The 26,536-nt window shown below is 46.0% G+C and overlaps 1 protein-coding gene across 1 annotated transcript; it reads right to left on the bottom strand.

The window, feature by feature from the left end:
- Nucleotides 1–18,381: 18,381 nt before the first annotated feature.
- Nucleotides 18,382–26,254, bottom strand: LOC149369601 (Golgi-associated plant pathogenesis-related protein 1-like). Its single transcript, XM_089575987.1, has 3 exons — nucleotides 26,228–26,254; nucleotides 23,312–23,450; nucleotides 18,382–18,638 (listed from the first exon to the last, which is right to left on the bottom strand). Exons 1-3 carry the CDS (start codon nucleotides 26,252–26,254, stop codon nucleotides 18,382–18,384), a joined length of 423 nt encoding a protein of 140 aa, XP_089432113.1.
- Between the last annotated feature and the right edge of the window lie 282 nt (nucleotides 26,255–26,536).

The following is a 26,536-nucleotide window of genomic DNA, read 5'->3' on the forward strand; positions in this document are numbered from 1 at the left end:
AGTTTCTGAAAAAGCCACGCTGGGAGGAAGCTACAATTGTCAGACGCATAGGCCTGCGCTCTTGGCTCGTCAATGGTGTGGCACAGTAGCACGCCGACATCTCAACCAGCTGCGTAGATTTACGACGCCGTCTGAGAGCTGTCCGCCAGCGGAGAGAACACGTGCACCATTTTCCCACATAGCCTGGCACCTCTTCCCGGAAGAAGAGACTTCGCCCAGGACAGACCCAGGAGACACAGCGAACAACAGCCAGCCTACAAGTGTTTCTCCCCCGAGCGCACAAAGCCAGCGCGCCTCCACGCGTGAGCGCCGACCCCCTGCACGATACCAGGCAACTTTCTAAGGGGGAAGGAAGTGTTGTGTCCCCTTATTGCTTTTGTGTGTGTGCGCCCCCGCGTCCTCCTCCTAACGACAGTTCGCATCCTCCTCCTAACGACCACTCAATCCTCCTCCTAACGACCACTCGCATCCTCCTCCTAACGACCGCTTGCCCCTCGTCGCACGCTGTCGCCGGATGCCCCCCCACGGTGCGCCCCCGCACCCTCCTCCTGTTCTGGGAAGCCACTCCCTGCCGTGGACGCTTCTCCGCTCCCGCCTTTCTTCGGGCGGCCAGTTCGGCTTCTGCCTCGGTCGACGCTGGTCGCACCCTCATCGGCTTTAAATAAACGAAGTCTAAAAGTACCGTGTGCGTCTTTCGCTGCATTCAACACAGCGACCGGACACGACAAAAAGATAGAAACTGGTTTTCAAAGAGAGTCGTTCACAGTCAAGCGGGTGGAGCAATTATTGCAGCAGAGACGTATTCCTTGCAAGGCAACTGAACCAACATTAGCACGTTGTAAAAGTGAGAACAGAAAATTGTAGCGGACAGGATCAAAGGGCTTAGGAAGGTCAATTTTAGGTATCGCCAGTTGCTCATGACAGTTGTTATTAAAAAGAATTTAAGATAAAAGCTTTTGGAGTGAAAGAGCGTTAGTCTTAAATGCCCAGCATAGAGAAAAGGGTAGGGAGAATCACCACCACGGACCTGAGCACCGACGCATAGCCGTGCGTGGCAGCTCCGTGTCCGGGAAAAAGGGGATCCTGGTGGTTGAGTCGACGCTGAGAGTTTACACCTTTAGGCACCTAGGTGGAGGCAACACTACCTCTAGCACTGTCACTGTCGGCAGCTATCATTATCGCTATCTATCACTGCTATTACTATCTGTTTACTAACTATAACTACTATCATTACATACATGTTGTTGGTCAATTGTTGCTTGATCAGCTTTTGCATTTTATTTTAATTACCATACAACTTATGATTCACAGTTCGTGCGGACACTTTTGTCGACAACTTACGTCTACAACTTCCGTCCACGCCACTCATGAGCCGAGAAAGGCTTTCGCCTTAAAAATGGCCGGCTGTGACTTATTTCTGGAACTGCGCGACAACGTCCAGTGGTCGAAACTTTCGAACACTACGTCTATACGGGACGTCCCTGCCTCCATGAGTCCCCATCAGTCTATCAACAGAGTCCGATTCGTTATCTCTCAAACTGACTTTGTCCATCTAACAGGAACCGAAATGCTTCAATGGCTCACCGATCCAAATGTAAATCATGTTCGCCGATCAAAATCCGCAAGGATAAAAACGTAATAGACACAAAACACCTGGTGCTTGCATTTAACACCAGCATTTTGCCTGAAACTATCGATGTTGGATACGTAAAAGTTGAAGCCAGACACTACACGTCTAATCCTCGCAGATGTTTGATGTTCAGAGGTTTGGCCATGGCTCACAGAGTTGCCACGGCCGCAAAACTTGCGCGAAATGCGCTTCGAAGGATCACGCTTCTGAGGAATGTGAGGCTGCACCACGCTGCCTAAACTGCTAAGTTCACGCTGCACTCATGGGCGTGTCCGTCCTGGAAGAAGGAGGAAGAAATCATCCCACTAAATATTAGAGGAAAGAGTTCATTCGAAGCGATAAGCGATTGCACTCACGAACACATTCTCCGTCACCGCAAAATACAACTTCGTGGATATGGTGCGCAGGGACGGAACATCACACATCACTCCGGCACCTACCCAGACCACTTTCACTGAGCCTACGGCAGTGCTATGCATGCCCCAGGTAGTGACAGCGAAGGCTGCTATGCCATCTCAATAGCAAGGAGCACCGGCCTATGGGGCGGCATCACGCAGGACTTCCCCTTATCTGTGAAGGCTGGTAACCCACACGCCCGCGGCTTCTCCACGGTCTCCAGCACCTCTAGTGAGGTGATGGATGTAACTACCATTTCGCCTGCTTTGGAGCTGCGGCACCGCTCTTGCGCGAAAAAAAACAAAGCCCTAAAAACGGGCCCAGCAAAGAAGTAAATCCCTTCCATTCCCACACAAAAACATACGGACGACTTCTTTGGTTCATTGGAACTGTAGAGTAATACTTGTTGGGGGCTAGTTGGTGCATATTTCCAGAAATGGGTTGTAGCGCCGAAAACGACGTTGTCGCTTCGTCGTTGTCGCTTGCTCTGTGTTGTCTTTTTCGGCGCTACAAGCTTTTCTGGAACTGTAGAGTACTGCTGAGAAATTACAGTGACATAACACATATTCTAGGGCCAATGTTGCCTGTAGCTTTGCCTTTAGGAAACCGATCTTGGTCCACAACATGTGAATATCCTGAAGCATCATAAAACTTTTCGACGGTTTCATCCGGTGTTCCACAAGTTTCTGCCGTAGGCCCGCTTCCTTTCTTGTTATATATTAATAATCTGCATTGTTATATATCTGTCTTGTTATATAATAATAAAATTCCACTTTATGCTGATGATTGTGTCCTGTATCATACCATTAACACGTCACTTGACCGTGAATAGCTTAACGACTCATTGGCTAAATTTTGTAGGTAGTGCAAGGAGTGGCAAATGAACAATAATTTCTCTGAAAGAGTTTTCATGTCCTTTTCTAGACGACCATTTCTCGCTTTTCACGTAACTTTTCGCGGTCAGGATTTAATACGAGTAACAGAATTTATATACTTCGGTCTTCATTTTTCTCAAGACATGTCGTAGTCGAAACACATTGATATCATATATGTCACAAAGCTTTTAAAAGACTTGCGTACCTCCATCGTACATTGCGTAAGGCCCCAAAAGATACGTAGCTGCTGACATATAAAACACGTATACGCCCAAAGCTGTACCATGTAGAATCCTTAAATTCGATATTAAAGAAATGAAATCAGTTCCAGCGAAATCAATACGCTTCATCTTTACAACTACGCCTAGATTTCTCTAAAAGAGTTTTCATGTGCTTTTCTAAACGCCCATCTCCTTCATTTTTACGTACACTTTTCGTGGTCAGGATACAAAAAGGCTAACAGAATTTATACACTTCGGTATTCATTTTTCTCGAGACCTGTCATAATGGAAATACATTGAAATCATATATGTAATCAAGCTTTCGAAGGACTCGCATACCTCCATCGTCCATTGCTTAAGGCCCCAAAGAATACGTAACTGCTGACATATAAACCACTTGTCCGCCCTATGCGTCCCATTCTGGTCCCCAGTGATCGGTGCTTGCTCCGTTGCTGTTTTTAATATTTATCAAAGATCTACCTTCTGGTATCTCATCAACCGTGCGTCTTTTCGCGGCCGATTGTGTCGCGGCCGATCGCCGCACCAGCAACATCATTTCTCAATCTCAAATCATTGGCGCTTAGCCGAAAAATTTCAATTCTCTGCCTGTTCCACACACTGTACTTTAACTTTCCAGCACTTCAGGAAAATCGTCTGCGCACTCCGGTACGATTATCTCGCCACTTATATAATTCATTTATCATACAGCACTGGCACGGCTCCAGCTATGCCTTCAGCGAATCGTTTCTTCCTTGCGCGATCGAATTCTGGAATAACTTGCCCGAAAACATTGACGTTGAGACTAATCCTTCCAACTTTAGACAGCTACTCATCGACCATTTCCAGGAAAAATAAAACTTTCCCTATATCAGCTGCGATGCACTGCAAAACGATCACTTTATTGGACGCGTTTTATTACTGTGGTGTGTATTTCTGTATGCTTCTTTTTCACATTGTTTTTGATTAACTGTATTAATGTGTTTGCTATTTTGCTCCTTTTTCACATTGTCTTTGATTGACTGTATAATTTGTTTACTGTTTTGCTTTTCCCAGTTTTCCTTCTTTTTTTCTCTTTCTTTTTTTGCCTTAACTTGTGTATCACCGTCGGACACTTGTATCACCCCCCTTATGTAATGTTCCCATGGAACCCTTAAGGGTTAATAAATGATGATGATGATGATTCGTGATTAAAGCTGTATCTTATGAAATCCTTATGCCCGATATCTAAAAAATTTGGAATCAGTTCAAACGAAATCAGTACGCTTCATCTTTCACAACTGCGCCCAGATTTCTCTAAAAGAGTTTTCGCGTCCTTTTTTAGACGTCCATCTCCTTCACTTTTCCCGTACACTTTTCGTGGTCAAGATACAAAAAGAGTAACAGCTAGAATTTAGATATTTCGGTCTTCATTTTTTTCAAGAAATGTCATAGTCTCGAAACACATTGAAATCATATATGTAATAAAGCTTTTAAACGACTCGCGTACCTCCATCGTACATTGCGCAAGGCCCCAAAGGATACATAACTGCTGACATATAAAACACTTATCCGCCCCATTCGTGACTAAAGCTCTTGTCTCAGGAATGCCTAAACCCGATATTAAAAAAAAATTGGAATCAGTTCAAACGAAATCAGTACGCTTTATCTTTCACAACTACGCCGAGATTTTCCCCCTTCTACCATCTCGCCACAGCATAGGAAGTTTGAAGTTTAGACATCTTGGTTCATTCTCAGCGCCTTCCGTTACTAAATTACTTTTTAAACTTTAACAGACCTTCCGTCACTAGAAGTTCCCATAGCCTGAACCTTACCCCTTTCTTTCGCCGCACTGAGGCGTTCAAATACAGCTTCTTTCCCCTGGCCATTGAGCTCTGGAATTCGCTGCCTAGAAACGGCCGCTCGCTACCAATTTAGGAGTTTTTGGTGGCCATCCCTTGTAGCGACACTTTTATTTTCTTTGTTTTTTACACGTTTGTGTTTTTTTAGGTGAGTTTTTTCTCCCTGCCCACTCCTGCTATAGCATTATTAAGGCCGATAAATAGAAAGAAAGGAAAAGAAAGAAAGAAAGGAAGAAAGGAAACAAAGAAGGAAAGAAAGGAAGGAAGGAAAGAAAGAAAGAAAGAAAGAAGGAAAGAAAGAGAGAGAGAGAGAGAGAAAGAAGAAAGAAAGAAAGAAAGAAAGAAAGAAAGAAAGAAGGAAAGAAAGAAAGAAAGAAAGAAAGAAAGGAAGGAAGAAAGGAAGAAAGAAAGGAAGAAAGAAAGAAAGAAAGAAAGAAAGAAAGAAAGAAAGAAAGAAAGAAAGAAAGAAAGAAAGAAAGAAAGAAAGAAAGAAAGAAAGAAAGAAAGAAAGAAAGAAAGAAAGAAAGGGGGAGGAATAGTAAGAAAGGACAGCGGTAGGGCGGCAACAGACTATATTGTCATGTAGTGGTGACTGCAGTCCGGCGATCAGGAAAAAATCGAGAATGGCTTCTAAACGAAAGTATTTATTTGGGATGACTTGCGCCCGCCAAGAACTGAATAACTCGGCGGTCGTCGAACAGAATTCCGGCCGCTCCCGGCCATGCTCTATTTAAAGGTGATAGCGAACTTTAGAGATAAAGCACGGAAAGTTACTCCCACATTCTGGAACAACGTAGAATCGGCTTCACCTGGATACGACCAATCGAGATAAATCTAGGCGCGTCTTGCATCACAAACAAAGCGATAAAGCGGCATGCCGGCAGCTTTGAAGACGGAACAAACACTACAAACATCGCGGCAATATGTACAAATACAGGATATCAGTGAACTGCTTCATGATACTTTTTGAAGCAATGTTCAATTCCAGTGCAAGTGGTCTAATACGTTTAAGAGAGTAAGGCATACGGATACTTACTTGCCATGTTTGAGGTCTTTTTGCCCCCTTATTTCTACAAAAGCAGTGGACGAAACGACTAGTAAATTATGTCACTGAATTCCTAGAGTGGTTCTGAATGCAATTTCAGCTTTTGTATGCATGCGAGACGTGAACACAGATCGCGCCTTATAAAGGCTAACATGAACAACTCAGCGTAAAGTTCGCGAGTCGGGAAGTCGCGAGAGATGTTTATGCCAATTTCTTACTTACCCTTCGTGCTTTTCTAGAGCTCAGAAACTGTAACTAATCGACAGAAATCAGCCGCGCGCCGTCTGCGACTCGCCAGTGTGCCCGAAAGGGCCGAGGAGGCAGCGCAGTCGACCGTCTTTGTGTCTCACCCCACGTCCTCCTCTGCCGTAGATGCTATAGTCGAATACAACTCAAGTCTGCACTGAAGCTCCAGCCACACTCAGGACCGCCCAACAGGATTCCTTTATGACAAAAAGTAGACCGTTGTTAAATCTTTTTTTGTGACTTAAATTTAAAGCTAGCCACGGGGCAAAACTATAAGCGCAATCATTTTGTTGCCTCTGGCTTGTTTCATGTAGCCAAACACTAAGAACAGTGTGATAAAGATGAAGTGTGGCAAGTGCGCTGCACGCACTCGCGCGCACGGGAGTGGAGAAGACGACGAAGTAGGAGAATACAGATCGGCTCGACCGTATGCTACGTGTACTGTTTAATTGCTAGATATCATTACTTACGATACAACAAACAGCTTTTGCTCACTGTTGTGAGGTGTTAATGTTTAGCTCACCGTGATTAACTGTTACCAATTGCTCTTTCGTGCACTTTGAATCCTGCCGGCAGCAGCATTGGCTAGTCGGCCGCAAATGAACCCATAGCAGCCGCAGAGCAACACGGGGTTTTTTTGTCCTGCTGTCCGATGCTGCCTTTTCCTTCCGAATTCGCCGTTTCGGTGGTAATGGGCAGGGAAGGAAGGGACGGTGCTCAGTGAGGGAGAGGTTGGGAGCGCTTGTTCAGCGAGCAGGATGCACGGAAAGGCAGGGCCAGCTGCGCCTTTGGTAAGTATCAACTTCCAGCTTGGGTGAGCTCCCAAAAGCAGCTTTTCGCTAAAAAAAAAAAAAGCCGGCCAGTAGTTAAAGAGAGAGAGACAAACAAGAACACATGAAGGGTGGTCAGATAGAAGGGAGAAAGAAGGAGTCGTTGCAGAGATACTGATAGGAGGATCTGAACCTCAAGCTGCTGAGCTGTGAAAACTTCCGTCCGCACAGAGGGATGCGGCCCACCGCTCCCTATCGGAGCATCGAAGACCGTCGACCATGTGAGCCGGTCTAATGTATTCTGTCTCTCCTCCCTCTCCCCCCCCTCCCCCTCCCGCGGCTGCACCTTGGAAGCGAGCTGCCCAGTGAGAGGGAGATCAGCCAAGATTCCCTTTGCGGTTGGCCGAGGAAGAAAAAAACGGAACCTTCTTAACCACATTCTTAAGGAAGAAGAATAGCAAACCGAAAGACCCACTTGCGCGGATGGCGCAGCAGCCGCCATGCCGCAGTGCTATTATGGGTGGTGCGGAGGACGCTTGTCGCGCTCGCGCACGCAGAGCTCGCCATCGCCAAGACCCGCTGGGCTCGCCGCCAAGCGAGAGGCCGACCAACGGCGTATACCCAGACCGAGGAACGGCGGGGAACGAAGACCTCGCAGCAGCAAGAACGCCACCGGCGAGAGTGGAGGGCGAACCTTTAACACCCGGAACTGCCGTCTCGCAAGAGGTTCGTGTTAGCAAGACCGCGTTGGAACGAGAGCATAGGAGGCATCAGTGCGACGCAACCGCCGCAGCCTAGACACTGGCTCCTGCCGATTGAATGGGCTGTTGCCTAGTTTAGTCACTTTTATATTCTTCCATTAGAAGAAGTGTCTTCTGGCGGGCTACTTGGTTCATTTCGTTCATTGTCAAGCTGCACGAGATATCGAGGACGAAGTAAGGCTGACACACACATCTGCTCCTTGTTGGGTGTCCTCCTCGCTCTGTCCTCGTTTCGCGCAGTTCGACGACGGACGAACTCCATGACAAGCACACATAGCACGTTTTGGTCTCCTAGGTTTACATGAGCTCACTGCAGGAGTGCATCTAGAGCGGTACATTGTAACCCTTTCAATTTTACGCTCATTTTGTACACTGTCATCATTCACGGCTTTCCGGTGCTGTGACGGTCGGCGACAAGCTTATTCGCATAAACAAGGGCTAGTAGGCGTGGTTATTGTATTCAAGATGCCTTGCTATCGACGGATAGCGTCGTTTTTAGGCTCAATTTTGCGACATTATTGACCATGCGTGGACCGGCGGCGGTAGTGCCCTGTTTGCGGCGACTTGCCGACGCCGCCATATGGCGAGCACAACTACGCAACTGGCATGTAGACGAGCTTCACTGGCGCTACTTACTTGCCTAGAAGAAGCTATGCGGTGACAGTGCCAGCAGTTAGGTAATATCACGAACTGGCAGCTGTACGGGTTTTCGCACTGTCCGGTCAACTACTCGCGCTGTGCACGAACGTTTGGGCTCAGTCGCATACGGCGAAACTAATTACCGAATACAGTAATAAAAACGCACCTGCCTGTGAGCAGCTGTTTTATGCGCCGCCGCGTATGCTTTCGAGGCCATCCTTGCAGGGGAGATTAGAAATAAGTATTTAGAAACAATTACATAGTTCGCTTTCTGCATCATTATGGTGCCGCGAACTTTTAAAACACTACCGCTGCTTCTTTTGGCAATGCATATATTGTTTTCTATCACTGCGAAAAGGCAGGTCGGCCAGTGGGTGGACGTGAGATTAATAAGTTCATACTGCGCCGTGCACCCAAGAGAGCGTGCCGAGCTGAGCTAGCGCCGTGAAATGAGGACCGCAGCTACAGAGTAACTGGTGGCCGCCGGAAACGCCACCGTGGCTGAGTTAACCCTTACAAAAATCTGTGATGAGTGTCTGATAAAAAGTCAATGATTTCAGACATCATACTCATCAGGTATTTCTGATGACTTCTGAGTTGAGTTTCTGATGCAATGGTGATGAAAATTGGCCACCAATTTTCTGATTAAGACGTGATGTGTGTTTTTCTGTTGAGATTCTCATGAATTTATTTTGCAGGCATGCTGAATTCATGATGCATTTCTGATTGGTTTATGATGCATTGAAACCAGTGTCCTGCCCCCCCCCCCCCCCCACACCGGGAAAAAAAGAAAAAAAGTCGCGAATTCCATTTTTTACCGGCTCTTTAGCATCACACAGAATCCGCTACGGTGAAGCAGTCTTACGTGTAATGTAATTCATGATGAAGTTGGCGCCAAAAACGAGGACTAAAGTAGGAGAGAAGACACAATACTTTAGTTCTCGTTTTTGGCGCCAACTTCATCATGAATAAGATTCAACTCGCCCAACTTTCCACCTTAAGGCCGTTGTACGATCGTTTTTGGGCGGATCCGCCAGCGAGCGAACCGCTCGCTTTCGGCCTTCGCTCGGGCGTGGGGCGGAATGGGTGTTGTACGGTCATTTTGGAGCTGGCGGACGATGCGGATGGTTTAAAGCGTTCCGATTGGCGCGCCCGGGATTGCCGTCTGTCCAATAGCATGCTCCTGTTGGCAACCTAGACGGCGCGAAAACGTGGTCTTTTTTTGCTCCTCGGCGACCGGCACCTAGGCTGAACTTCGGCATAGCCATGGCGTGCCGAAGTTCAGCCGGCAACAGGACGAAGAACTTTGCACACGCAAAGGTGACGCCACGCGGCGAACCACGGAGATGCGAACCGGTTTCAAAGTGAATCGTCTCGTGGGTTGATGCCTTGATTCCCCGCTGTGCCCGCGCATTGAGCCGCTGCGAAAGAGCTTCGAAAGAGCTTCCGTACTACTGGGGCACGTGATGGAGGGCGAAGAAACGGGCGCATGTACAGTATGGTAGCACTCGAAATTAAGGCAGGCTGTGACCTGTACATATCCGCGTGAGCGAATTCGGAAGCACATATTTGCGGAATCTGTAACGCGTACCAATCCCACGGATGCCGGGATGGATGCGCGCAATGTCAAGACCGCATACTAGGGGTATTTAAAATGAAGGATGTCAAATTTTCAGAAAGGAATGCTGCGACGGTCATACAATGACAAAGGATAACAATTTAACTGACAAAAGATATTATGAAGTCTGCATTTATTGGGAGAAGCCCAAAAAACAACTAAGACAGGTGGAAAATGACATTATGGAGGAACATGTACCAGTGAACAGCCTCAAGAGGGAACAGTTATTGATGGATGAACTGAGGGGGCTAATTAGAAGCACTGTCCCCATAATGGGACAGAGGTGTGAAAAGGCCCAGGGAAAGTACCTGAAGGCATTCCTGAGGTTATAATTGAAAAGCAGGATTAATGATAGCCATCATGGGTGAACTGCTGACACTTACTGGGAATTCTTGTATGCAGTGCTGTACAGTTAAATACTAATTAACGCACATGCATTTGAGCATTGATCTTGCATAGTGATGGAAATGGGGCAATAGCTGCTGGGTGGTAACTGGCAAAGGCCAGCATTCTGAAGTAAGAAACAGTACGTGCAGCATGCACTCCATACATGCGTATACACAGTGGTTCCTGCACTCTGTCGTTTGTTGCCACAAAATTGTTGCATAGGGTTCTCTGTGCTGCTGAATGATAGCAGTGATGTCGGGTGAATATGACTGTTATTATTTTCAACTGGTAACCGTCTGTGCAATCAAACACATGCTTTTAGTCAGTTTCCATTGTTTGCAGAAGCAAACCGACATCCTGAGTGGAGTATCTTAACACAGACGTTGGCTACCTACCTACAACATAACTGCAAGTAAAAAAATAATGGTGCATTTCATGACAATGGTTTGCTGGATTTGAGGATGGTGACCTTGTTTAACACACCTCAAACATCTGAGCAAGATGAAATTGCTGTGACTGAAATTTTATGATTCTGGTTCACATACCGCGTACCTCATGTATAGTAGGATAAAACTTAAAAGAAACAGCAGTTGTTAGCACTCGGTCATGGCCCGAGGCATCCTGTATTACTCCACTAACCAATAACAGTAAACAAAATTAGTTGTTCGATGCTTGACTTTATTAATCTATCCAGGTATCAGAATTCTAGAGCTTATCATTTTTTCTTGTAATAAGCTTCTTATGGTAGTATACAATAAAAGTTTTAACAGCGGACTACTTTTTTTGGCGCGGAAGAATTCTGTGCGGCGGTCCAGATGGCAGAGCTTCACTGCAGACTTAAATTGAATCTGACTATAGTGTTCGGTGATAACATGTTCTGACAGCCAAAAACCAAAACTGAACATTGGTTGTTGACTGAGCTTAGATGCCAATTCAATGCAAACAAAAATATTTGTTGTAGGAATAGATACGCATAGTTAACATGAAACAAAAAGAGACAACCCGCAACAAACACCTCACTGATACTGCCAACTGTCCAAAGCGATATCACGAACAGTGTATGCTGGACTGTCCTACACAAGAGGTGACGTAGAGCAGATGCCTCTGTGTGCTCTTAGATAAAAGGGAATAGTACCGAGGCTTAGTCCATGCTACTGCTTCTGACGTCAAGGTGACCTTGACAAGATTGGTTGTTGCATTTGTAGAGAGGGCATCTGCTGCTGCTGATGTGGACTGCTTGTTCACAGCCTTTAACAATGCTCTGTCATAGCACGTTAAAGAACCCCAGGTGGTCGAAATTTCCGGAGCCCTCCACTACGGCGTCTCTCATAGCCTTAGTCGCTTTGGGACGTTAAACCCCATAAACCAAACCAAACCAGATCATTTTTGCCCAGCTTGGTTCTTCAGCTGTGGGAAATCTAGCATCACCTGTATATCATTCTTCTTGTGTCCCTGTTCACTCCCGCCGCACTTCAACTCTATCCACATCATAGTATGTGTGGTCAAATGACATCAAACACGCCACTGTCTCTCATTAAAGAAAAGGTGTATGTGTATGTGTGTATTATGCATGCATGAAAAAATCAGCATATTTTAGCATGCTACCATCAGATATGAATGCATCTATACATGAGGAAATTACAATGTTCCCAACCTTTACTAATATGGAAGATCAGTGTTAACTGCAGGTGTTTACAATATCACATAAAAATGACGACGCAATAATACTGATTTCTTTTCTGATTTTTTTTCGTCACGTTTTTCACACCATTACGAAAATCGAAATAGAAATACCGCTCAGTGGCTTCAAAGCGGATATGGTGCGCATCACTGTACTAAAGTGCACGCTTTTGTTCTGCAGTGACAGTGGGCAGGCCGCTTCCTTTTACCAGTGCTTCCTGAGGTGACATTGCAGTGAACATTGTGCAAACCAGTATGCAGCATAGTAAACAAGTGTGGAAAGTTCTGTTGAGAGCCAATCAATGTTGACATGCACAGAAACAAGGTGGCGTATTGTGCGTACGACCACAAAGCATTCATAACTGTCCCATGAATTTAAAACAAAGTGGTTGCTTCGTATTTCAGAAAAGTATACATGTGCCATCCTCATTAATCCATACATAATTAGATAAGGGAGTAAGTACACTGGCCTAGAGGTTAAGGAAATGCAAGAACCGATTTGGAAAGTTTACATAGCAAATATTGGCGGAGACTAGGATAGAATGCGTTGTATAGTCAAGGGAACGGGAACTGCTTCATATTTTGCAGTTACCTCAAACAAACACAATCATATCAAGCAGAATGCGAAAAAGTTAATTTTCAGAAATAAGAGCTATGATGTCTCAGGACAGAATGAATTGAAAAATAAGCCATTGAAGTATGTGTGGGCCATAGATGCTTAAGTTCTCCAGTAAAGCTCTACAGCAATCTTGAAGGTACGTCCTTTCTGATCAGTAAAAAATAAAATGAGAAATTTTAAGGGCAACTATGATTCCCAAAGCAGCAAGCAAAAGAGAGAATCTGTATTTGTTAATCGATATCCGCACCACTTGTTATATATAGAATGATGTCGTACTAGTTACTAATTACCAATTTCTTAGCAAAATATCCTTATTCCACTGCCAGTCTGGGTTGCAAGGAAACGAATTAACTGAGCCATCAGTAGTCATAAGGAAGTTGGAAAAAAACCAAGTTGACGTCAGGCCGAAGGATGACGAAGAAAAACAGAAAGGCAGTGATGACTTTTGTCTTTTATTGCTATCTCTTTGCTGCAATCTGATGATGAGAGCTTTTAAGCTGAACTAATTGCCCAGTTAATACTATCCTTAGTACATGTGACTATATACAAGTTACATGCATAAGCATACAGATGTAGAATTCTCACTGAGCCACATCATGAAGTCAGTGTGTTGCTCAGCTGAGCAGAACAGACAAGCACAAAGAGAAGCCTGGTCAACAACAGGTGGGTGCACTAATGCATGTTTAGCTTTGCAGTGAGCGAATGTAGGTAGCTAGAGCTAGCTTGCGCAAAGTTAGCCCAAATGCTACTATTGTGTAAATCTGCCCCGATAGTTCTCAATGAACACGTTATGCATAAGAGAGCATTGTACTGGTTTGCCAAGGTGACCGAGTGACTGAGCACTATATCAGATCGATTTGTTTTCATATTTATCACACCTCAATGGTCCTAAATGACGTTACTTTAGTAGCGAGCTTTAAAATGGTGTGCCAGGTAGGAGCTCAGTGAGTTCGTAATTTATAGCATGATTTCTGTAGTAACCACTTCGCAGGACAGTAAGATACACAGCCTTGTGGGATGCAACACCGTTACAGCCTTCTGTGGCACGAACAAAAACGAATCTTGAAATTCAGTGGCATATGAGCTAAACGAGGCACAAGAGTGTTAGTGCACCTAGTGCACGAGAGACTACAAGTTGGGACTGATTAGTTGGGGACGTGTTGGTAAGGAGCAAAAAAAACCTGCATAAGATGAAGACATTCAAATATGCACTTTTGGTGCTGTCACACTGGACCTTCAAAAATGGCCTGAGAAAATAAAACAAGCGGCTCAGGACTGAACTAATTCAAGGATTCTAGTTAAGTTAGATTCGTGCCATGTGCCATTAGAATACCCAAGTTGATGACACACAGGGGAATTGAATGCAAGTAACTTGGAAGACGGTGATACTAACAACACGTCATGGTGTAAATATCCTAGGTTGTGGGTGGGTCTATGAGGATTATTAGGTATTTGAACCAGTATACAGTGAATATACCTTTATCGGAAGGCCTTATAAGTTGGCAAAATGTAATGCTGACAATAAAAAACAATATTACTGCATTCTTAGTAACATTAGCAAACAGGACAATCCAGGGCATGCTAATTGTTGTTTTGAACAACTGAAATGCTGGTATTGATTGCAATATGGCACACACCATATGGCTGTCAGTGAAGGCATATGACAAAACACTGAAGGGACGGTAATAATGCAAGTAATGAAAAGCTGAGGCCCAAAGGAGTGCCTTGGCGGACGTCCGAGATTGCAGGAAAAGGCAAGATACATAAGAATTGGCAAGGGAAATTTGCCGAAGGCTGGCTGTTTAAGCTTGGATCCAGTTTTAGAGCTATTGGATGCAAGTTAAAGCACGAGAAAACCAGCCTCACATAAATAGGGGAAATGCATGCTTTTTCAAAGCAAAGAACAAAAGCATCATAGGGGGATGTTGCAGTCACGGTGCATGTCGTGAAGAACAAGAAAAAGTTGGTTATTGCAGAAATGTCTTCTAAAAGCTTGCCGATTTGAATCAAACAACTTAATGGGCCAAAACAATCTAGCAGGGTCAAGAGTATGAAATGTGTTTGGTGATTTGCAGCACATGCCAATAACACAAATAGGGCCATAGGTGGTGGGTGATGAAGGATTATAAACAGAGGGGCCAGGCTATAATAAGGCAGGAAGCTATCTGTACAGCATGCACTAGATATGCCTATACAACCTACTTCCTCTCCCGTTGTTGCTTTCTGTAAATTTCACAGAACTTGATCATAGCGTACTGTGGGGTGCACCGGTGGCAAGTTGGCATGTCGAAACTGTGCTAAGGGACGACGACAGAGCAAGAATTGCTACCCTGTGCAGTGATGTTGTTACCATTGTCTTTGTTCCTAGCGTAGCTTTACCAGCTCCACAGGGTTTATTTTGCAGTCTGGAAGTAGTCATGCCTGTAGCAAGGAGTCACAGGCAAATGAAGGTGGTAGCAGACAGACATATGCAAGTGCATCGACGAGATCTTCTCAAAGCTTTGAGAATGGCTTGTTAAACAAAGTGCTGCGGCTGACCCAGGAAGCACCGCTGAACAACCACTTAACACCAATAAGACCGATTTCGCAAGCAGCTCTGCAACAATAGCATTGCGAACACATCCAGTTTCGTACCACTGATCCCCGGATCGAAAAGGACCATGAGCAAAATCAACAACAGACACTGTCATTGCCTATGAGGTGCTTCAAGACCACTGTATTTTTCTGATTGCAGTGGAAACCAACATCCCACTTGAACTGAATACTGCCAAGCATTTGTCAATATTGACTTAACACTGCTATGCAAAAAGAGAAAAAAGAGCAATGGCAAAGGTTTTCTCAATATTTTTTCTTTTTCATCAAGACTCGTTATGCTCAACTTGCTCTGTGGTCAGTTTTGATTGCGTAAGCTGCTGCCACACTTTTTTTTTCTGCGCTACATCAATTGAAATGCTCATGAAAAACAGACTTATGAGTTGGCACATATTAGAGATTTGTACACTGTCAATCAGTCGTGATTCAAAAGCGGCAATGATTCTTGTTTCCATGTTGTTACAACCTAAACCGAAATGGCTAGCGGAAGTGTTCAGTCACCCATTCATCACGCCGAGATGTTTATTGCAGGCAAATGTGCGCACAGCCGGCAGGAAATAAAAAGAAATGACGCTCCCGAAGATACATTTGCACTGCACCGATGTTTTAACACAGGTTACACAGTTTCTCCGGCGAGTCGTAACCCGAGCACCCATCATCACAAAACGTACTGAATGGAGCACCAAAGCGCAGAGGATGGCGACATCGCTGTTGTCGCCGCAAAACAGTCCTACGGCCGTGCAGCCAAGCTCGCGTCGCTTCACGTCGCACACACGGCAATTCTCAAGCACAGTGCCAACACGAATCGCGAACAAAATGGTAACGAATGCGTAGCCAGCAACAACGTCGTGTGCACGCTTCGGTCGCGATCACTGCAACCATCGCAACGAATGCGACTAGCTGCACAACGCCACGTTAATTTCAGCATTCGGAAAGCACGGCGTGCGTAGTGAGCTCTCGAAGGTGCACATTTCACTGCCTTGACGTAAAAGCACTCGCTTCGATCGCAATCACTTTCACTACGCGGTCACTAGTCACTGTGCTAGGCAGCTCATGCACGCACAGAAGTTCACCGTGAGCAGCTTTTGCTCGCCGCTGTGCGTGATGATCCTCGCAGGAATTAGGAACGCTTGCAGCAACCACTAACAGCTCCATATAAACACTTCGTGACACCGCCAACGCGTAGGTCTTGCGTCTGTTTGAAGAGGCGGCGTCGATTTCAACTCGGGAAACTGTCGCTGCTCGCCGCTGCTGCACGCGGAGAAGTTCGCAGTCGCTCTGAACACTCGTAATATCAACATGTGGTCAATATAGTATGCCTCGCGGCATAGGTGCCATCTCTACAGCCACGACCTATGCCTCGCTCCCCAGTTCAGTCGACGGACGGCCATCTTGCCCCGGCAGGAGCGGATGCCTACGTCACGTAAAAAGCAGCCAATCGCTGCAATTCGGTCGCCGGGCGGTTCGCTCGTCCGCCCCAAAGTTGAAGTTCACCAACTTTCCTTTCGCCTGCCGAACGGGGCGAATGCCTATTGTCTGGTCGTTCGGTCCGCCAGTCCGCCTGCCTGGCGGATCCGCTTAAAAGCGATCGTACAACGGCCTTTACTAGTGTAATGTAAATTAACATCCACTAGACTATCCTATGTACTACTTCCGCCGAAACGTGGAACAGCCCAGGACCGTAATCTGCCAATCATTGCTACAAACAGGTTCCATTAACTCTTTGAAAGGAGCAAGTAACAAGATCAAGAGAAAAGGGCATTATAAACTATGGAAGTGCATTCCACACCGGTACACTCACCTTTCTGTACTTCATAGCGCTGGCTGATGCTTATATAGTGCCAATAAAACGCCCCCTAAGAAGTGCTAGTTAGGAGCTGTCAATAAGTTGAGTTTTTTAGGATAATATTGGCATCATATACAAAATTACCGGCAGTTACAAATGAAGAGATTTAACTACAAAGTTCTGTTAGTTGATGGGCATCATTGCTCCACGAGAAATTTAAAAGAGCGCCTCGGGCGATGCTTGAAAAAGATACTGCTCTGATGTCTTCACGCATCAAAAAAACTACCTTTTTTTTCATCCGGAAAGTTCTTGCAAAAACACATCAAGGATTTATGTTGTCACTTCGGTCCTTAAAAGTTAAGGCAAAAATTAACTAAGCATTTATGATGTCAATCTGGAACAGAAAGTTAATGCAAAACTCATTAACAATTTATGATGTCGGGCTGATGTGGAAACACAACATATGCGGCCTTTGTGATTGATTTCTGATGACTCACCACGATTATATCATAACGATATCAGAAATTCAAAATCCATTTTTGTAAGGGAATCTAAGATAGCTAGGCACTCAATCGATGCCGAATCGCCGGGATTACTGCCTGAATTAGGTGAATACCTAGGCTACGACTAAGTCTCCAATGTAAAGAAAGATATTCCGCGAAGTTGTCGGGCATCCCCATGGGGCAACTGTGTTTAAATCAGCTTTTTTCCCACGCATAGTATATCAGCTGAACAGGTTCCCAAACGAAATAGTCACATTAGATGAGAACAGCCCTCTACCCGCTATTAAAACACATTCACGATGACTAACTGACCTATAATGGTACCTTCTACCATAAGCCATTGACTGTTTGTCTTATCTTCTTTCTTTATGCGCAATTACAGGTTTGCATGTTACAGTTAACATTGCATACTTTACAGGGGTCGTCCAACACTTCCAAAACTGAAAGTGTTTATAGCTGAGTTTCTGCAGGGCCTTTTTGTATCTACATCTGTTGAGTGTTTTTGCAACTCTGTGCTTGTCCCCCGTACACTAATGCCCAATTGGATTATTTGTACTTTTAGAAATAAATGGATAAATTTTAAAGATCTCCTTTTACAGACATAGCGCTGGTAGTGCCACTGCGCACAAAAGCACAACACTGCGGGTATGCGGTAAAAAACGAATTTTATTTGCAGTGTTCCGGTCGTGATCACACGGTGCCCGAACACGAAGCGGGCCCGGAGATGCAGTTACAGAAGGCGAAAGGGGCGGCTGCTGTCTTCTCCGTTCTGTTATTAACAGTCCAGTGTGGTCGAAGATTCATCAATGGGCCTAGGGACGTTTTTTAAGAACTCAGTTCTATAGTTCCCTTTAGGATCGTACAAGGCTGAGACATAATGCGAGCCATCTTTCGCCTTGGCGATGCCAACTCCGAGGCGCCGAGTGTTCTTCCACACGACTTGCGTGAAGTGGAGCACATTGCCTGGGGGATTTTCCCTGGTGAAGTTGTGTTTCTTGATCTCTGAATACCATGCGTCTACGGCCTTTTTGCCTGTAATGAGCGAGCGAATCGAACATGTCAGGCCTGCGGTAGTGTTCATACTTTTCGGTTGATACACACAGGCTTTCTCTGTCACCAAATGTTTAACAAAATGGGGGTTCCAAAGTGTCAGAAGCCGTCAAAATTCGCATGCTTTAGACATTCATTCCATGACTCGTGAAGGAAATTGGTTCAACCGCTGATTACATTCCTGTCGGAAATTGTAGGAATATGCACCTGACATGACGGAATTATATTATTGTTTTAAACCGCAGGAAAACAAAAACTTGATCTAGTTGGTATGTCATATTTGTAGTAGAGAAGAGCGCGAGAGACACGGACAAACAAGTAGACGGGACGGCCGCTATCAACAGAAGACGTTATTTGAGTAGAACACATGAATACAGAATTTACCTGCAACCAGGAAACGATTTTCGCAGAGTAGGAACCAAACATTGAACTTCATTCAGGCTCGTCAAGATATGAAATTTCACGACCATGAATGACAACAGACGGGGTGCTTACGCACATGTCACAGTTCTTGTGGGTAAGTTATGGTTCTTTCAATGATATTTTTAATTTTCCTTTGTGCTCTCACAACACTGAAGCCTCGTTAAACAGGGGGTGCAAGGGGGCTCATGGAAGCATTTTTTATGGTGCATTGCCAGGTTGGAGGATAGGGCGCTGCCAGGCTATTGTTATGTTCACATTAGCATGTTGTTACATGATGAAAAGCGTAAGAATTACGCGTGATGACAGATGGCGGTAATATGATTTTAATGGAAACAGGAGCCGAGCGCGAGCTCTTTTGCCCGCGCCACTGCCCGCTTTATCGTCTTGTAGTCCGTCACAGTATGTTAACACACATACACATACACACATACCAAGTATGTTAAAGCATCTTCCTGTTTGCCCCATTTAGTTTTTTCCGGCACTTGAAAGACACTCTGCACATGACACCTTCTAACAAGGAAGTAAAGATACGTCATGCTTCATCTAGCATTCTATATTGCCTGCAGGCAAGTTCCTTGTCTTTTAATTTTCCGTCGACCTTGGCACAAATGCTGCCTAGCCTGCTGAGCGCAGAGAATAGAACGTAGAGAGGGCAAAACACATGTCTAGAACGACCGAACTGTGCGTTCCGCAAATCGCGAAGCCTCTGCGACCAGAAAAGCAAGAGATGAATTTTAAATCCTATGAGTTTAGCTGCACATACTTAAATCATGACCATTTTTAACCAAAGGCTATTGCTAGATATCGCGTGTTAATACCGAAACACGCCGAGAACGTGTTCTAGACAAGCGTTTTGCCCTTTGTACATACTGTATCGCATCTGGCGCAGCACGGGCCACGTGTCGGCATCGCAGATGGTGTAGTCGATACGACTGTCATGTTAAGGGAACAACTCCCTCGCCAATCTGCCTATATAAGCGGCCACTAAATAAACCAGCTCGTCCTCGTTTCCCTTGGTCACGCCCTGCGATGTCCTGTTCACGGCCTAAAACGATACAAACATCGTATCTGTGTCCTACGTGTTTTGAACGTTGCCACAATACGTGGAGGTCCGCTATAATCGCGATTTGTCTCTTCTTCTTTTGGAGTGTTTTTGAAGACTCCCATCTGCTACCAGGCCACTTTTTCGAGGATCACATTCATACCAGCAAGATGACAACGTCAAGAAAGCCGGCTCACTTTTTATTTAGCCTTTTAACCTGTTTATGGAAGATAAGATTGACGGCGAGCTCTCTAGACTTGTACACCGTCAATCCTATTCGCCGTGAAATGAACTTCCAGGTGGCGGCACCGTCGCTCCGTTAGTGTGACGGCAGCCGGCGGCGCTCGCATAAATGTACGGGGCGGCGGCGGCCTTCACAGGCGGATTGCAGGAAAAAGGGGAACTCGTAAACAACCACATAACCGCTGCTTTGTGATTTCCTCCACGTGATTTTGCATGCGTTTGCCTTGTACCGCGTTCTCGGGGGCTGTTAATTTTGTTGGTTCGCACTTGCCTAATGGCACTCATTTTTTGCTCTCCTTTTTCATCAATGTACAGGGTCAATCACATTTAGAGGGAACACGGCTCCGCGTGGAGCACCATTGCGACCAAGCAGGTGGAAAACCCGTGCAAAGGGGCAGATGGCACGAAGCACCACATCGAGATCCCTCTTCTCGTGCGCCACTCTGCATTGATTCATGAACGGGTTAGATGCAATGGCACTCCGCGGCCACGTGGCCACGCGGAGCCGTGTTCCCTCTAAGTGTGAGTGACCCTGTACGTGCCACTGCTTGTCAATTCACTTTCCCCAGACTGCCTGTACTGGAACACGTGACAGCACTGGAAGTAAGATTTTTAACTTGCGTCCCTGCAGCCTGGCTTCGTCTTCCTCCGTTGGATCCCTGGGCCCTCGGGGATTGACGGAAATGAGCTGGTTAGTAAAACTCTTATACGGGCACCGTTCATACCCTGGGCGAGTCCGTCTGAGGGCGCGTCGAGGCTGTACCCTCGAGCCACTATGAAAGAGTATTACGACGCTCTCCGCCTCGACCATAAACTCTACAACGACCTCCCATTAAGATTAAACTCTCAGCCTTCATTACCATCAACTGCTATAGACCTATACACGTCACAAACACGCTCTCACACTTCATGAATTTTCATGCAAGAACAATACCTTTCTGTGTCTATTTTTTACACTCGCAGTACGTGAGTGGAACAAACTGGACCCACGAATTACTAAACAGAGCACACCTGAAATGTTCACTCAGCTTCTAGAAGAAGCATGCATCAAAGCCCCTGATCGTATCACTTGTGTACTCAGCATTTTATGTATGTAGTTTGGAATGCATAAGGGGTAACTCTCGCTTGTATAAGTTCTTTGTGCCTGTTATTGGACTTGCCTTGTAAAGACCCAAGCAGTCGATTGTGCCGCCTTTGTGTCTTATATACTTTCTTGATTCAGTCTGTACTAACTTCTGTACCCACTCCCGTTACAATCCCTTGTGGGATTGACAGTATCTTGAAGTAAATAAATAAACAAATCCTAGTCTTTCTGTGCGGAAGGCTGACATCCTTCGACAGGTACAAATTAACACTTGTGAAATCTGCATGTTCAAATTCCGCCGCGGTCCTTCATGTAATGCGAAGGCAAGATAACCGCTCGTCCCTAGGGGTATATAATGGAGAGAATTCCAAGAGAAGGCAAGCACTGTCCTATAATTTGCCGTTACTTGTCAATATACAGCAAGGACCGGTAAAGGGTATAGCGCCTTGATTCCCTTCCATTTTCCCCGCAGAATTCATTATCTTATGTATCCCATCGTATTGACCATCATCATAAAGTCGGTTTAGTTTCTTCTAACACCAAATATTTTTCTCAGTCATTTTTGCTGCGTACCTCGCATGACTGCAATCACGTTCCCATATATATTGCCGACATCAATAATTATGAGATGTTCCGCGAAGCTATAGCTAGCATTGTATACTCAGGTGTTATTTAATTTTCTCTCTTTGCTGTATTTTCTAATCTTATTCTTGTGCTCTGCCACTCCCCCTCTGTAATGCGTCTGACCCTGAGGGGTAGGATAAATAAATAATAAACAAATATGCATAATCATCTTTTTGTGTTTTTGTCTAACTATCCTAAATTCTATTGCTATAAAAAGTTGAACGTTGCTATGATGTTTTTTCCTTGATTTAAACACTTTATATTTATGTCCTGTATTATTGCTTTTTAAATGTATATTGTTGAATAACATATTCTTTTTCTGTTATAAACATGTTCATAGACATATTGTGTGCTGTAGCATTTTGTACTTTATAGGTTCTGTACTCAAGCTGCTGTAGGCGGCGGGGACCCCACGTAAGGCCTATAAATAGGCTTTTTGTCCCCGCCGCTCACATCTGTGATGTGAAATAAACCTGACTGATTGATTGATGAATTGATAGACTGATTTATTGCATGGGCCGCAGGATGTCAAGTGGGCGGATGAGATAAAGAAGTCTGCGGGGATAAGATGACCGCAGCTTGCAAAGGGCGGGGTTAATTGCTATGAGCCACGTTGCCGTTAATTGTTATGAGCCACGTTGCCGTATCATAACTGGTGCGGCTGTTACTGCTCAGGTGTTCTGCGGCATTCAGCCACTCCAGGATGTTTCAGTAAGTGGCGTTTCAATGAATTTGGCGGCGTCTCGTTGGGACCCGGCGGCTCAGGGTTAGCGCGCGAAGCACAAACTGTGCGAAAGGAGTGGTCACGTGGTCGTCAATGCTGTGTCTTTGCCTCCGCCGCTGCTGCTCACCAGTGGGGCATGGGAACAGCTAGTGCCTTAAGACCGTGAGTGCAGCCTCGACGAAACTGAGAGTACCAGACAAGACTAGACGGAACGAGATCGGGGTAGCCTTGTGTAGAAAGAATGGTAAGCGTGTGCCGTTCTTGATTGTCACCCTGCACCTTCAAGGTCTAAGCGGTTTCACCCATTAGCTGGAACGTCAATTTTCTCTTCTGTGGGTCTTTCGTCGAAACACGGCTCTCGCTTACGGTGAAGGCAACCGTGCTGTCGTGTTCACCAGTTTATAAGGGAACTGTGCTTGAACCAGTTTGTTTGGCGCCACATAGACGTCGCTCTCATTTCTGATGCAACTAGCCCTCATGAAAGCAGTAGAAAGCGCCACCCAATTCAAGCTTACCCGTGACACGGTGTCTCTTCGGTATCCAATACAAGTTTTCTCCGTACGGATAATTGTCTAGGTGCCACAACAGTGCACCTCTGTCATTTTTCATTCTCTCTGCCAATTCGTTGGCCCTTGCTTGAGCGAAGCGATTCAGCTGCATAGAAGAAATAAAGGAAGAGAAACCATCCACTGTTAGCGACCAGTTTCAAGCATCGAGTTGAAAATACTTTAATATTTTTTAAGCAGCCTATGAGAATATGAGTTACAATGACGTATCTTCGGGACAAAGGGGAGCGCTTGTGGACAGAAAAAATGCCTGCGTTATTTCTCGGAAGTTACTGAAGCCGCAAACTATGCGACGCGGTAAAGTTATCCGAAACGCTTCCGAGCAGAACACTTGCTGTGCTTCTCTTGATGCATATAACAGCCAACACAAGTAGTGAGCCCGAATGTTAGTAGTAGTACAAGTTTATTCATTGGAAAGTGTGAGGAAAGGAATCACGGGATATTTGCATGAAAGTTCATGGTAGGCTCCCTTGCAGTCTGGACGTCAGGTCGCTACACACAGAAGCTTGCAGCGACCTCTTCGGCCCTGCCTATAGAAAGGAGTTGTACCTGCAGGTCGCGCTGGACAATGCAGTCTCCCACTGCTCTAGGTTGGAGAGTCGCAAATGGTCCGGAGGTTTGTCCGCGGGGCATTCTAAAAGAATGTGACCGAGAGTGTGAAGTCGTCCGTGGCGAATTAGGGATGAATGTACGAAATCATAAAGGTTCCTGATTATAATTGCCGCCAGACTACTCTCTCTCCAGTATTGTTAATATGCCCATTCTCTATCCAGCCAATATTGTGCCTGGAGAATGGGCATATCCTTGGGCATATTGGGTACGTTTCTTTTTCGCTCACTGCCGGAGAGAAATGGAACCCATGCCAATTTAGTTGGGCTTAAATTTTTCGCGGTAATTCGCATATAGTTGTAAATGCTCTATAGGATACGGAGCCTTTCGCAAAGCTCCATATTGCTGTTTTAGAGTCTCATATTATGATTTTGGAATTGATTACAGCAGTTTCTTATGCTTCTGACAGGTGGATCGTATTTTTGATTGAGGCGTCGTTGACTATCTTTCCTGTGTGATCGGCTAGCTCTATAGAGCAAGCATTGTGGTTGGAGTATATTAGTGGTTTTTGAGGAAAGACCTCAACCGCGCCTTAAGGGAAGGGATAAAGGAGAGAGTGAAAGAAGAAAGAGAGAAAGAGATGCTGTATTATAGGGCCTCGGAATAATCTCAGCCACCTGGCGGTCCTTAACCTGCGCTGATATCGCACAGCACACGGGGGCCTTTAGCGTTTCGCCTCCATTAAACGCGGCAGCTGCGATCGGGTTCGAACCCGGGTACTCCGGCTCAGTGGCTGAACGCGTAACCACTGCGTCACCGCTGGCGGGTTATAGCATTACGCAGCATCCACAATTACTGCGTCGGGCGTAGAGTAGAAGTGTTTTTGATCGCTTTAGCTCCAGCCCTCCTCCTGCCCCCATCAGGCTTCGGATGCACTTGGATACAGGTGCGACTTGTAGCTGTTTCTGCATATCATTTGGAATGTTTACATATAGCTGAATGTTTACATATAGCCTGGGTCACATGACCTTTCGGCGTCATCACAACCTGCCCACGGGACAGTGGGCAAACTGCCCACCGTGGCAGGTGGCAGTTAATGATTGGTTGCTCAGGAAGAGCAACCTGGACTGCACAAGGCCCGTCGCTGGGAGCAACTGCCATTGCACGGTAGTGGCGCATCGCTCAACCGCTGTACCACTGCGCCAGGAGGGGTATGAGGACCCCCAGGGATCTACGAATGTAAAGGAGAGAATGACCTTCTGCACATATGGGAAGTAAGGCATTACGCTGTCACTTCATACCCTTAAGACGGAGCTTATGTGTCCACTCCATTCTTGCTGACCGTTGTGATTGGTCAGAGGAATAATAGAGAACGCCTAGGACCGTGACTCACTGTTACCAACTGCTGTTTTTTTTTCCTTTAATTTGTATCCTACCATACGAACGTGCACTTTGAATTCCGGCAGCAGCAGCATCGGCTAGTCGACTCAAATTAATCAATAGCAGCCGCAGATCGAAACGGGGTGTTTTTACCTGCTCTTCGAGGCTCCCTTTTCCTTCCCGATTCACCCATTCGGACGTACTGGGCAATAAAGCAAGGGGAGTGTTCCACAGGCAAGAGCAGTGGAAGGGAAACGAAAATGTGCGCTCGAAACGGAGACATGAACACACGCCACCTTCGTCGGTATCACAACTGTTGCTGGTTTATGACCATGGCATTCGTCGGTTACTGCGATGTATGTACGTCCCCGGTCCTTTATACTTGCACCGCTGCTGGACTGAGCGGCTGAGCACTTGCAGTCCGGCGCGCAGGACGCCTTGAAAGCAAGGGCTAGCTGCGGCTTTGATGGAACTCAACTTCTGGTGGAGGTGAGCTTTCTAAAATAGCTTATTGCTCTAAAAATCGCTGACCAGGATTTCAAGAAGGAGAAACACAAAACATGAAGGGTGGCAGAGGGAGAGAGAAGACAAGAAGAGGGAGGAAAGAGAGGATGTTGCGGAGAAACTTATAGAATGATCTAAATCTCAAGCTACTGGGCTAGCTGCCAAAATCCCCGCGCGCGCTGGGATGCAGTTCGCCGCTCCCTATCGGAGCCGCGAAGACCGTCGGCCATGTGAGCCGGTCTAATCTGTTCTGCCTCTCCTCTCTCCTCTCCCTCCCCCCCCCCCCCTCCCGTGGCTGAAGCTCCGAAGCGAACTGCTCAGAGAGGGGGAGGTCAGCCAAATTTCCCTTCGCGGTCGGCCGGAGTAGCAAATAACACAGGGTATTCTTAACCACATTCTTAAAGAAGAAAAACAGCAAACCGGAAAACCAACCTGCGCGGATGGCACATCAGCTTCCATGCCGCACTGCTATGGGTGATGCAGAGGACGCTTGTTGCGCTCGCGTACGCGAAGCTCGCTGTAGAGAACACCCGTTGGACTCGCCGTTGAGAGAGAGGCCGATAAACGGTGTAGCCAGACAGAGGAATGGCGGGTATCAAATTCCCTCCAGCAGCGAGAACCGGCGGCAACGAGTGGAAGGCGAACATTCAACATCCGATACTGCCGCATCGGAAGAGGTTCGTGCTAGGATGTCCGCGTTGGAACGAGAGAGCAGGAACCATCAGTGCGATGCAACCGCCG

The sequence above is a fragment of the Amblyomma mixtum genome, chromosome 1 (assembly GCF_055824585.1).
Source record: "Amblyomma mixtum isolate Tamu chromosome 1, ASM5582458v1, whole genome shotgun sequence".
NCBI lineage: Eukaryota > Metazoa > Arthropoda > Arachnida > Ixodida > Ixodidae > Amblyomma > Amblyomma mixtum.